General features: G+C 36.3%; 1 protein-coding gene across 2 annotated transcripts in view; it reads right to left on the reverse strand.

Moving 5' to 3' along the window:
- The window catches only part of SSBP2 (single stranded DNA binding protein 2), a 294033-nt gene that overhangs the window by 77238 nt on the left and 202038 nt on the right, over nt 1-14757 (reverse strand). Inside the window, exon 5 of one of the 2 annotated variants that reach the window (XM_065919077.1) lies at nt 12414-12503. The exons of the other annotated variant lie outside the window; for it this stretch is intronic. Within the exon in view, the coding sequence (XP_065775149.1) occupies nt 12414-12503 (90 nt within the window). The remainder of the gene's footprint in view (nt 1-12413; nt 12504-14757) is intronic. 2 annotated transcript variants of the gene reach the window in all.

A 14757-nucleotide genomic window follows, 5' to 3' on the forward strand; every position in this document is an offset into this window, starting at 1 on the left:
GATACTGGTTTGTGGCAATGGACTCGTCGATTGTGAATGACCAAGCTTCCTCCAAGCTGCCTTCTGGTCTAATCAACTAATAGAAGTTTGAATACAATCTATAAAAACATTAATAAACTGTTTTAGATAAATTTATATTCATAAATACACAAAGACACTTTTTATTGGTGTCTGTGGGACAAGTAGCTGGCGTCCTATATAAGCTGAATTTGGCTCTGTGCTGCCTCCTACCACTGACTCAAGTCACAAGGACAGATCAACCCATATTATTAGTATAGTTTAAAAAAATCACTATGGGTATGCAAATAAATATGTAAGAGTTATAATTTAGGGTAAGGTATCAGGCTGACTCAGAAAAGAAGCAAAAACAATAAGTTTTAAAAATTACTCTTAATTTTTCATTGAAGGATGCAAAATGCTCTTCCCCAGCATTTTCCTTATTTTATATTCACGCTTCCATCTAAACTTGTTCCAGATGACAGTGTTAAAGACAGACACTTTAATTTACCTAAACATACCATTAGGTTTAAAAAAAAAAAAAAAAAGAGCTACATTGCTCTTATCCTTCTGATATCTTGATATGCTAGGGAAGTTTCTACTGATTAAGCAGTAGTCTTTTCAAATCACAAGCAGTTGATAAAATTTGTTATAGAAACCTGCCTATGGGCTTGGTGTCTGATACAAGTGGCAGATTATTACATATATATATATATATATATATATATATATATATATGTTTACTTTCTTTAGAAATAAATGTTATGCTTCATATTTGCTTGGTTACTTACCTGCAAACACGAAGTCTATTTAAAATTACTTATGTCCAAACTATATACAATACTCTTTTCTACTGAACAGATTTTTATAGAAATTATTAATGCTCAAAAATGTCTGTTTTGAAACTAGAGCTTACTAATTTGACTAATGCCAAACAGTATGAAAATAAGCAAGATGAGAGAATTCAAACTGAACAAAGTGAAGTGACTTCATCTTCAATTTAACAGATGCATTTTGAACCATGTGTCTTAAACAGATACAGAATAAATGTACAGAATGAAACAGAAGACAAATTTGAGTGGGGAAAATATTACTGATGTCAAAGTTATTTGTAATGTCAGATTATTTATAGAATATAGAAATGACAGGGAACCGGCAGCAGTCACAGTTGAAGGTATCTTAGTAAGTAATTCTATTTTACTTTCTTGATAAGCATCCTACTGTGTACAAAGAATATCCGATTACTCTATTCCCTAGCACTGTGTCTTTAAACTCAAGATTATACCTGATAGTTGGGTATAATAGATGGTACCTGGCAACAGCCAATACTCTCTGCTCACAGGTGCCAGCAGAGCTGTTTTCTTTGTCCCTCGGCAGGGATGGACAGTTTATCATAGCCAACACTCATTCACAGCAGCATTTCTTTGACCTCCCCCAATTCTCCCTCCAGTTACTGCTTCATCTCTCACTTTCTCTTTAGAGCAAAACTCTTTGAAAGAGTTTGACACACTCGTTGCCTCCAATTTCTCTCTTTGTGCTACATACTGACTCCACTTCTATGCGACTGTCACCCCCATCACTCCATTGAAACCAGCCTTATCATGGTCTCCAGTGACCACCTCATTAGGTCCAACCATCATGTGTGAGCCCTCAACTAATTTGAACCATCGGAAGCATTTGACACAGCTGATCATTCCTTATTTCCCTGAAACATTTTTCTTCTTGGCTTCTAGGCTCCCACAGCGCCTGATTTTCTTCCTAACTCATGTGCGCCTCCTTCCCGTTTTTCTTCCTGGTTACTCCTCATCTTCTTGCCTTCTTCATATCAGAGTCTTGGGATGTTTCTTGTCTCTCTCTACTCATTACCCTGGTGATGTCATCCAGGCTCACAGCTTTCAATATTATCCATATGCTAACAACTCCCAAATGTCTCAAGCCCAAGCCTCAGGCATAAAACTCCAGATCTGATACTTTGGCTCTCTACTCGACATCTCTTGAATATCTAATAGTCACCTTAATCTTAACAAGTTTAGACTTAAGCTTCTGATATTCCTCTCATACTTACTCCTGCAGTTTTATTTACATGAGTAAATGCCAGCTCTGCTCTTCCAGCTGAACAGGTCAAGAACCTTGCAGTCACCCTTCATTTGTCTTTTCCTCTCACAATACACATCCAGACCGTCGCCAAGATCTGTTGGCTCTAACTCCAAAATACATCTAAAATCCAATCACTTCTCACCGTGGTTACCACCTTTGAGCCATAATAACCTTTTGTTAAAATTTTGTAGTGATATCCAAAATGGCCTCTCTGTTTCCACCATTCCCTCCAGTAGACAAATCTCAGCATCACAGCCAGGAAGACCCTGCTAAAACCCTCCACTCAGCAAATCCCCAAATGACCTTCAAAATTCTACTTGATGTGGCTTTCTGCTGCCTACGACTTTATGTAACTAACTGCTCTCCCCACCGACACTCCGCTATAGTTACTCAGGCATTCTAGTTGTCCCTGGATAAAGCCAGTCATGTGCTGAACTCAGGGCTTTACACTTGCTGCTCCCTCAGTCTACAACACTTTCTTCAAACACCAGATTCTTGCTCCCTGACTTCCTTCAGGTCTTCACTCAAATAGCATCTTCTTGTTGACCTTCTGTGGACAATTCATCCAGAACTTCCTCTACATTGTCAGTTCTCCTTTTCTGATTCATTTTTCTCTCTCGTCTTTCTCACAATCTAACATGTCTTACATTTTAAAATATTTATCTTATTTACTGACTGTCTCCCACAGTGGACTCTAAGTTGAGTGTGAACAAGGGTTTCTATTTAGCTTGTTTATTACTGCAGTAACTCTAGCATGGGTAAGGGGGGGCAGTCAGTATTTGATGCTGAATGTCATCAACTATCTTAGCCAGTGGTTCTCAAATTTTAGCTTGTAAGACTCACTTGTTAAAAATTAAAAAAAAAAAAAAAAAAAAAAGAACAAAACCCAAAGGATTTCCAGCACCATGGCCCCACCACCAAAAATTCTGATATACTAGGAGGCAGGTGGCCCCCCAGGACTCTGCCAGTGTTACACAGAACATGCTTGGAATAACACTGTTCTTAGTCCTAACCCTTTAGATTTCTTACAGGCTGTTTCCTGGTGATCATATTCATAAAGAATAGGAATGGGCAAATTCTAGCTGACAGGCTAAATGTGGTCCACGACTTGATTTTGTAAGGAAGGTTTGATTGCAACTGCTGTTGCTGAGTCACTAAGTCACGGATGGCTCTGTGCTACCCCACGGACTGCAGCGCACCAGGCTTCCCTGTCCTTCGCTATAGCCACGCTCTTTGTCTACACGGTGTCTATGACTGCCTTTACACTACAACAGAGTTGACTGGTGTCACTTCAGGCCTTCAAATCCTTAAATATTTACTATTTGGCATTTTACAGAAAGCATTTGTTGACTTCTGATATAGACAGAAGACAAATTATTTCAGAGCAATATCATCTAGTGATAGATTATTTTAGCTTTTTATGGTTTTGTGTTTTTTTTTTTGCCACACAGTGCAGCATGTTAGTTCCTCACCTGGAATGGAATCCATGCCCCCTACAGTGGAAGCATGGAGTCTTAACCACTGGACTGCCAGGGAAGTCTGATATGCTATTTTTTTAAAAAGCTGAAGGTACTCTATACTTAGGCCAAATCTATCCCACCTATATAGAGAACTTGCAATATATTTAATATTTGATTTATATTTGATGGGCTTCCCTTGTGGCTCAGCTGGTAAAGAACCCTCCTGCAATGCAGGAAACTGGGGTTTAATCCCTGGGTTGGCATGATCCCCTGAGAAGGGAAAGGCTACCGACTCTAGTATTCTGGCCTAGAGAATTCCATGGGGTTGCAAAGAGTTGGACATGACTGAATGACTTTCACTTTATATTTAATAATTCATTTCTTTATCTTTAATTCCCCAAAGAATGGTGACCATTTTTATTTTTGTTTCTATAACAAACATTAAACAAAACACTAAGATTCTGTTATAAATTGTCTTTGGATATTTGCTATACATTTTTTGTTTCCCAGGGACCTATAATAAAAATGGATGTATTCTGGGAAGAATTTTCAGTAGTAAGATATTGGTCTAGGATAGCCAGGTTAACTTTTTCATAAATAACTCATTTTGGTAAATAAACAAAAAAGTAAAAGTAAGGTTTCTAACAAGAAAGTATTTCATTCTGTTCTAACTGAAAAACCCAAGTAAAGACTCTGAACCCCTGGTACTCCCCTCTTTGCTTGTTGTCCATCTAGTCAAAATGTAGGATCTTTAGTTTGAAACTGATTTTTTCTTAAAACTTAACATGCTGAGCAGTTTTAATTTGTTCTAAGAGTTGAGGCCAGAAAAACTATTACTACAACTGTAGGAAAGCATTATCAAAGCCAGCAGCTGTCAGGAACCTTTATCTTTTTTAGGCTGCTTTTATCTTTATTACTAGAGAAAGATTTATTCTGTTCTTGGTATTTAGAATCCTTGTTCTTTAAAGATTCAAAATTACATTTCTAAGAAAATGAAACTTCAGCTTTATTTCTTGAACTTTGGTAAATAAACAATCTTTCCCACCTCTACTCTCCAAATCCTGGTGTATTTAATTCTGAGAAATACTATATTTATTGACTGAATTTTAGACTATATATTAAATATACTGATAATGTTAAAAGTTATAGTTCAGTAAGTCAATTCAACTTGTGATATTGAGTAATCATTCAAATTAAGAAATGATACACCTCCTAATCTTCTGGTTTGTTACCCGAGGTCAAAGATGATATACACAACTTCTGGAGAGAAGAAAAGAAAGAGTTTCTCTTGGTTTAGAGTACTTCCTAAGACTAACGTCTGAAACACATAATTAGGAGGGATTAGAGGTAAGGCAAACCACTGGGAGAGAAGACAATTGCAAGATAAATAATAGAAGGGAACTATGCCTTACTTACACATATAATTAAACAGACACTAACTATATGTTAAATAATAGGGTAAAACAAGTCCTCTGATAATAAGACAGTTGTATTGTGAAAGTCTGAATAGGAGGAGCAAAGGAGTATGCTTAGTTATGAAGGTTCCCTGATAGCTCAGTTGGTAAAGAATCCGTCTGCAATGCAGGAGACCCTGGTTCGATTCCTGGGTCGGGAATATCCCCTGGAGAACAGATAGGCCACCCACTCCAGTAATCTTGGGCTTCCTTTGTGGCTCAGCTGGTAAAGAATCTGCCTGCAATGCGGGAGACATGGGTTTGATCCCTAGGCTGGGAAGATTCCCTGGAGAAAAAAAAGGTTACCCACTCCAGTATCCTGGTCTGGAGAATTCCATGGACTGTACAGCCCATGGGGTTGCAAAAAGTTGGAAACAACTGAGCAATGTTCATTTTCGATGTCCAGAAATAAGTCAAATAAATATATACCTCCAGAAACATTTAAAGTTGTAAAAACATTTCTTCCTGTTTGTCCTTTTCAGTTGCAGTGTTAGATTAAATAACTATTTTTCTCCTTTTTGACTTATTCTTTAAAATATTAAGAATATCATCATTACCCTGAGTTTTGTTTTTGTCTTTGGTGCTTTATAAATGTCACTTATATTGAACTTTTTCTAGCCAGTAAACAGTACCATGGAGAAAAGGGGAGATTTATTTCTATTTTTTTTGTACTTCTTATTACGTTATTATTATGTCAAAGCATTAGGTCAGCTTGTGACTGTGCAGTCTTGCTAAAAATAGAACCTTTGGAAAATATACCCAAACAAGTAGAGACACTGGCAAACCACCACTAGATGGCAAAGCCGCTTTACCATTGCTGACGCTCTGCCTGTAAACAGATTGTGACTTACAAAGTGTGCTGCAACACATTTTCCACCATATCAGAGTTTTGATCAATTTGGATTTTAAAATATGGATGGCCACCACAGTCTGAAACTAAATTACTTGGTATACTTTATCTTAAACAAGCATATATAATCTTATTCATGTCAAACAAAGCCTTATATTTACAATCCATCATCAATATACTACTAGTTATCAACAGTTTTCAGTAAAGACTACAGATTCAGTGACTAAGAAGATAGCAAATGGATCAAGATAAAAATCAAAACACAATATGGTGCATGGTAAATATGAACAAAAGGCGACACAGAATTCAGAATTAGATATTTACAAGTATATCCCACATTAGTTGTACACTCAAAGATACCTACATTAAACCTATTAAATATGTTTTATATTAAACCTATTAAATAGGTATTTTTATGTAAAAGTTATAGATATACTTAAAGTGATGCAAACAAGATGTGGTTTTCTTAAAAGCTTTCTTGTAAGGGCAGAAAGGAGAAAAAAAAGTATTTTTCACTCCCCTCAGATTTTTTTTTTTTGGTTGAAATCAGAAATGCTTTAATTAGTGTAACATAATAAATAAGTTTAAGTAAGTTATAATAATAAGTTTATAAACAAATGAATTTAAAGAAGTACAAATAAGTTAAATAAAGTATAAGTTATAATAAATTCACAAGAGAAGATTTCTTTTTGTCTAATCTAGAAAATTATAAAACTTTTTAAGGTGAGAGTTAACCATCTATTTAAAAAAAAAACATGAATGAGAACTTTGTTTATAAATGCATTTAACTAAACTATTTTTTTATACGCAAATGTGAAGAAAATCTAATTGGTTCAAGGATTAATGCTGCCTATTTGATAAAACTACAGAATCAAATTTTGCTTGATTTTTGGTATGAATCCTATGAGAATGAATATATAGCAGACTGAAGCTTTTAATCCATGATTCAAATTTCTCAGCATACAATGAAACTTGTGAATAATACTCTAGCACTGGGACAGGAGAGCCACAGTACAGATTTACTTCAAAGGGCCTGTTACGTGTACTCGCATCATGCCACAATACTGTATTTTCTTCCACCAAAAGTGCCAAATGTCCACTTTTACTACTTCCCTCTGACCCTAGCAACAAGATTCCTCAACTTAAGAAAGTTATTCTAAAGTTATTCACCAGTTCCGTGGTAGGTCACTCTGAGAATTTATAGTATTTCTTATACAAATTACTCCTTTGATAAAAGGCTTCATTTTACTAAACCAACACCTTTGTTTGTATGTTCAGCTATACCCCTTGATTTCACTTAATTGAGCTCATACTCAACAATACAAGCCTTCCATTTCAATAAAAAGTGATGGTTTAAGGGTTTATGAGGGCTTAAGTCTGAACCATGTTGATATCTGTCACTAACAGATGCTAATCTATAGAGACTGTCTTCCAGGTTGGACTTATTAAATGTATAGGGAATTAACCATATTTATTTTGGAGTCTGAATTAACTGCTATTCTTGGGCTCCAAAATCACTGCAGATGGTGACTGTAGTAGCCATGAAATTTAAAAGACGCTTGCTCCTTGGAAGAAAAGCTATGAACAACCTAGACATATTAAAAGGCATGTATAAAAACAGAGACATTGCTTTGCCAACAAAGGTCCATCTAGTCAAGGCTATGGTTTTTCCAGTGGTCATGTATGGATGTGAGAGTTGGACTATAAAGAAAGCTGAGCACCGAAGAATTGATGCTTTTGAACTGTGGTGTTGGAGAAGACTCTTGAGAGTCCATTGGACTGCAAAGGGAACCAACCAGTCAATCCTAAAGGCAATCAGTCCTGAATATTCATTGGAAGAACTGATGCTGAAGCTGAAACTTCAATACTTTGGCTACCTGAGCAAAGAACTGACTCATTGAAAAGACCCTGAAGGTGGGAGGAGAAGGGGACAACAGAGGATGAGATGGTTGGATGGCATCACCAACTCAATGGACATGAGTTTTGAGTAATCTCCAGGAGTTGATGATGGACAGGGAAGCCTGGTGTGCTGCAGTCCATGGGTTTGCAAAGAGTTGGACATGACTGAGCAAATGAAGTGAATTGATTCTTCATGCAGTTGTTATGAATTCACAGATTTAGAGTTTGTAATAATTCCATTTGATAATGTATTTGTCTATAGTTATAATGGAAAAGGGGAGCTTCCCAGGTGGCTCTGTGGTAAAGAATTTGCCTGCCAAGCAGGAGACGCGGGTTGGATCTCTCAGTCGGGAAGATCCCTTGGAGAAGAAAATGGCAATCCACAGCAGTATTCTTGCCTGGGAAATCCCATGGACAGAGGAATCTGGCAGACTACAGTCCATGGGGTCACAAAAGTACTTCTTATGGTATAATCACATATTGAGTGGAGCTGAAAATTGTTGAAGATGGTGAAGTTTTATGCATTAATTTAATGCATAAAGTGTCGCCTTTCTTTACTTCCATTTATTCATTAAATTCTATTAGGCCTAATCCTTTCCTGGTCTAGTCCCATTCCAACTGTCCCCAAATAAGCTTTGCACTTTCTCACTAAGAATGGGGATTCAAAACTATTTTCATTCTCTGCGTAAATTCTCGGATGTCACTATCTCTATGGAACTGGATTAAAAACTGGTATGTGGACTTGAATTATCATTGTCTTGATGATATGTATACTTACAGAAGGCAGCTACTCTCCATTAACAACAGGCATTGTGGCCAGAATCATGCTGAAGGACAGGAAAGTGATACTGATATTTAGGAAACATCTGAGGACCCCGAGCCCATCATGATATGTACCAAAGATAACATACTGCTGCTTTTTAAAAAAGGTTTGATGACTTGAGTTTTCCAGTATTTCAGAGAGGCATTTCTAGGGAGACTGAACATAACTTAAGCCTACTGAATAAGGAAAATGAATATTTAAAGGATTAGCTGGAATGGTCTCCCTGCATAAAAAGGGATGATGTTTATCATGCTTAAGCGTATCTAAAACTTTTTCTACCTCCTATCTTTCCTAACTAGATAAAGACATGAAAGTTTTCCAAGGGCCTAAAGTAGGAACCTCAGAATCATCTTTGATTTCTCCCAGTCCAACTTGCTTAATCAGCTAATGCCTAGTGAACATAACTATGCATTGCTTCTTCCTCTCCAGTCCTGCTGCCATTGCTCTTAAGTATTAATAGGTCCACAGACCCTCTTTCTTGAGCTACTGCGCAGCCATCCAGCTGACCCCCTGCAATAGCCTCTCTATGGGTTCTGCTGCCTTCACTCTTCTTTTGAGTGTTAGTGTTTTGAGAGTTCAAGTATACATCCCTTTACTCTCTCATTCTGTACTTTCTCCCTTGAACAGTCAATGTACACCTGTGGATTCAGGTCCCTGATATGATGACAATCCTGCAATTTTTACCTGTAGTCTAGATCACTGTCTTAGCCTTTAAACCTTTATGCTCACTGGTCTATGGGATATCTTTAATTGGAGGTCCCACCTCAAATTTACCCATTTTGTGGTCCCTATCATCAAATCTCATGTGGATTACTGTAACAGCCCCCCTAAATGGTCTCCCTATTTCAAAACTATCCCTCTATAATCCTCGCTACATCCTATAACTGGAGTGATTTTTCCAAAAAATGCAAATAGGAACAGGCCTCCTTCCAGCTTAAAACCCTTCAATAGCTTATTATTGCCTTTAAGATAAGCTCAAACTATTAACTAACCTACAAGGCCCCTCAAGTTCCTTTGGAGCCTCACTGCCAGTCATTCTCTCTTTAGCTAACAATTAAGCTCCAGTTTAATGGAATTATTTGGTCTCTGCTTTCTTGTCTGGGTCTTCATAATTTCTTTTTTTCCTCTTCCTGGAATATTCTTTTCATCTCTCCCTGCTTCCTTTGCCTAAACATCTTTAGATGCCGACCTGGATTTACTTACTGTTTTGACAGTATTTTTCTGACAATGGCTCTCCCAAGATTGAGTTTGGTGGCCTTCCGATTTGTTCTAAAAACACACACTACCCATTTAATATAGCCATTTCTTTCTAAATTTGAATTGCCTTTTCTCTTTCTCATTCACCACAGTGTAAGTTTTTGAGGGTAGGGCTTTTGTATACAACTATATCATAGGTGCTTAACAAAGACTAAATCTACCCTATAGTTTGAACTCTGGTCACTGCCCTTCTTAAAGATGTCTGACAGCTCCTACAAGCCTAGTGAATAAACACTCAAGTTCTTTACATGGCACACAAGGCCCTTCTCAAGATGCTAGAGTTTATCTTCCCATTTCATTTCCAGGAATTCCTGCCTGCCTCCCTCCTCTACTTTCGATTCATATTTTGCTGAACACCTCTGCACAGCTAATTCTGATGCTTCCATGCTTTTGCTTATATTTTTTCCACTTTCTAGAGTATTGTTCCTCTGATTGTTTTCTTGGAAAACTTTTTCAAAACCACGTTTAGCTCCAGTTCAGGCAGACTTAATAGTTCTCTAGATCAACACAGAACTTTACTCTGTTTCAGCATATATCTTGCTATATTACAGTTATTTATTTTAAATAATGACTCAAGGGTTAGACAGTGAGCTTTAGGAAGGTATATACAAACACATTCATGTTTAGATGCCTGCCATAGTGCCTGACATCTAGTGGGAGTCAAATGTTTATCTAATTGAATTAAAACAAAAATTAATTTTGTTTCAACTACTCTTACCAAGACTTAGGCAGAAGGCAGGTAAGGGAAGAATGGCTCATTCTACAAAATGTGAAAATGAAAATGTATAGGTTTATACATCTTTGCTTGACCTTAGGAAGAATTTGGCTTCCTTCCCAACTCATCCTCTTTTTTATTTTTAAGTGCCACTTAGAGAGCTTCTACTAGCTCTTGTAAGTAAGTAAACTCTTCTGATCTACTCCCTAACGCCAATCTATCCTTAGCAAGAGCAATAAGAGCATGAGGAAAACACATAAAATGAGCTAGAAATATTTTATGAATAATGATCAACTATGAACATTGGCTCAGAAGGTAAAGAATCTGCCTGCAATGCAGGAAACCCAAGTTTGATCCCTGGGTTGGGAAGATACCCTGGAGAAGGGAATGGCAACCCACTTCAGTATTCTTGCCTGGGAAATCCCAAGGACAGATTTGTTAGGGTCCACAGGGTTCCAGAGTCAGATACGACTGAGCAACTAACACACACACATGAACTTTAAATGGTGAAGTCAAGGGCAGAAGTTCAGAAAGCCTTGCTTTGAATCCCAGTCCTGTGACTTTCTGACTTTGTGCAAACTGCTTATCATGCCTTGATTTTTTTTATTTGTGCAATAAGAATGATAATACTTACTTTATACTTAGATTATTGTAAAGATTTAGAGCTTACACATGTGAAACATTTAGAACAAAAGCATGGCATACAGTAAGCAGTTACTGTTAGGTTTTATGATCTTAAATAGTGATTAATTATATGTTCCTATATTTTAAGGTGCTTCAACACAGAATGTGAGCTCCAAAACTTTGAATATCATTATAGAGTAGCCAGACAAATAAGCATATCCTAAAGGACTTTACATTTCAGAGTTAGTACTCAGCTCTAATTATGACTTTTTTATTCAATTGCTTACTGTGGAAAATTACTCATTTTTCTATTTTCACATTTGTAAGTACATTGATCTACTCTGTAATGATGGTATGTATTAACAAATGATTTTCAAGAATCTTGAAAATACAAAACACAAAAGTGACAAAATAGTTTATAAGTACCCTGTGTAATTCATTAACAATATCATCTATTACATTAATTCCCATTCTGCCTTCCAAGTGTAGCTCTAACTCCTAACTTCTTCCTAATTTTCTCAAAAGGTGTTATAAAATTAACCATGTAGTTAAACTTTAGAATCTATGTTGGTTTGGGTTAGAAAACTGTCAGACTTAAATGTGGATGCCATAAAAGTGATGTAATTTTAAAAATCATTATCATCTTTTGCTAAAATAAATGTGCTTATTGCAAATTTAAAATACTAACATATGCATTTTAAAATCTGATTTTATGTTATATAATGATATTGATAAAAATCTCATTTAAAAGCCACAACAATGATTCTATAACAAAAATATTTTGTTATAGTCTGTAATTTTGATAAATGAATAGGTTATAATTTAGCCATAGTGTGAAAGTACAGCCAAATCTTGATTATCTTTGGTCTGTGGAGATATGGATGGGTTACATAGTTAAAATCCATGTATTATTCTAAAACCTCATCCATTAGCCTTTTCTTCCACCAAATCTTCACCACATTAGCTTAATGGGCTAATTTGCACTTAAGCTACCTTTCTTACTTGAACAGTGAAGTGGCAAAATAAATACACGAATAAAAATTGGACAACAATTAAAACACTGGAAGGAAGGGCTAATCTGCATACTAAAACAGGTCTCTAAATAATCAAGACTTGGCTGCACAGTATTGCGTTTACTTTAAGGATTACAATAGCCTTCTTCTCCTTTGTAGCTTTCAATAAAGTCGAACAGGAGTTCCTATGCCTTAACAGTCCTAGTCAGAGTCGCTCTGAGTACCTGAAAGAACCCTGGTGGCACAGGGCCTACGGGCATGCCATCTCCTGGGGGAATGTTTCCTAGCACTGGACTGGGAGCTGCTGCAGCACTCTGCAAAGAATAAAGGAGAAACAAACCTATATCATTACAGAGAAGGCACAAAACCAAAGACTGGTGATAACAGACTGTAGAAAGGGAAGCTTTTCATTCCTGGGAACAAATATTGGTAACTTTCCCCACTCCAGAGGAAAACTAAGATATAGTAGTTACTTTGGTATATGACTAGGTTATTTGGTTTAAACAGATCTCTTTAAAACTTTTTAAAGTCACAAACTATATAATAAGATGCTATATTTGAGTGATATATAAAAGGCAATTAATAAGATAAAATGATAGAAGTTTAAATAAATGCTTTAAGGCAAAGACTTATGAAATGGCAACATCAACAACCAATAGGTAAATAAGTAACAAGTTTGAAAATGATGGTTGTAAGAGATGGAAAAAGGAACTCTGTTTAGATTAATTCTCTGTCTATAGGTGGCAACACTCACTTTATTCACTTTCTAATATAAATACTATAATTGGTAGCCAAAATAGATAGCAAAAACAGGGTGGTGAGGATGAAAAAGTAATTAGGAGACTGAATAAGAGAAAGGAATTAGATTTGCACAGATTAGTCTCATATAAACAGATTATAAAAAATCAGATTGAAAACTTCAACATCTACTTTACTTGCAAATTATTTCATGGAATCCTACAGCTTCATGAAATAGGAATATGAAAAACTTTGGGATAGGCTCTTTGTAATTGAGTCAAGGTTTTAGATTTAATTCTTACATAGAACAGTAATACATACAACTATTTTACACCCATGGATTTCATCCCTCAATCTGTTTAGATACATTACAAGTCCTAAGAACAGTCAAGAAGGGATCAGAAATATGTTAAAGACAGATCAGTAAGAATCCAACAGTTCTGTTATTAAAGTAACTCAAATCCAAGATCTAGTATATTTGTTATACTTTTCTCCCATCAGTTTATTCATTCATGCATTAATATTCCATGAGAAGATGTAATATCTAAGTATATTTGCAGCATATATTTCCCAGTATATAAATTGACAAGATACTAAAGTATGTTTATTCTGTAGTACTGGAAGTATCAAGGCCAATGATTCTGGTCTTTCTTGAGGAAACCTAGATTTATTTATTTATTTAAAAAAAAATTTTTTTTATTATTTGGAGGCTAACTTACTTCACAACATTTCAGTGGGTTCTGTCATACATTGACATGAATCAGCCATAGAGTCGCACGCATTCCCCATCCCGATCCCCCCTCCCACCTCCCTCTCCACCCGACTCCTCTGGGTCCTCCCAGTGCACCAGGCCCGAGCACTTGTCTCATGCATCCCACCTGGGCTGGTGGTCTGTTTCACCATAGATAATATATATGCTGTTCTTTCAAAACATCCCACCCTCACCTTCTCCCACAATGGAAACTTAGATTTAAATTTGGTTATCTAAAGTGTTTACCTATGAATGCCCAAATTCTAAACTTCTGCTAAAACATATAAGTATTAAAGGAGAAATAGTATTTCTTAGATATTAAGATTAAACATCAATCTATTATCCCATTTTAAACAAAAACATGCAATTTCATTCAGTGTACATTAATTGAATACCTACCATTTGTCACATAGTGTTGTAATTTGCATTATGTATCAACACATGTTTTCTAAAAATATTAAAGGCAAATTGCTTTCTCATTTTAACTAAACTTATATAAAATTTTCATATACAATGTCAGGGTAAGAGAAAACCTTACCAAACATTTATCGTCTTTTAGCTAAATATATATGGTTACAGGCAGATCTAGGAAGATTTGATGTACACCTTTTGACAGTCAATTACTATAATGGGGAAGTTGCTCTTAGTACTAAAAGTTAGACATAGGATGTCACTATTGTTCTAATTAACTGTAGAACAGAAACCTTCTCCTGCAATAAAAAACTTACTTAAAAGAGACAAGTGTGTAAACCACACTCACCTATGCTTTTATAGAAACGTACACTACAACATTGAGCAGGTTTACAAGAAAAAAGAATTTAGTGAATTGCTGCAACTGCTTAGCGCTGTACAAATATGCTATTTCTCTTGTAACTCTTGTTGCCTAGCAAGTATACTGGGGTTTAGGTGGCTCAGTGGTAAAGAATCTGCCTGCCAATGCAGAAGCCACAGGAGACACAGGTTCAATTCCTGGGTTGGGAAGATCCCCTGGAGGAGGAAATGGCAACCCACTCCAGTCTTCTCGCCTGGGAAATCCCATGGAAGGAGCCCTCTGGTGGGCCACAGTCTACAGTGTCGCC

This window comes from Muntiacus reevesi, chromosome 1 (assembly GCF_963930625.1).
Source record: "Muntiacus reevesi chromosome 1, mMunRee1.1, whole genome shotgun sequence".
Classification (NCBI taxonomy): Eukaryota; Metazoa; Chordata; class Mammalia; order Artiodactyla; family Cervidae; genus Muntiacus; species Muntiacus reevesi.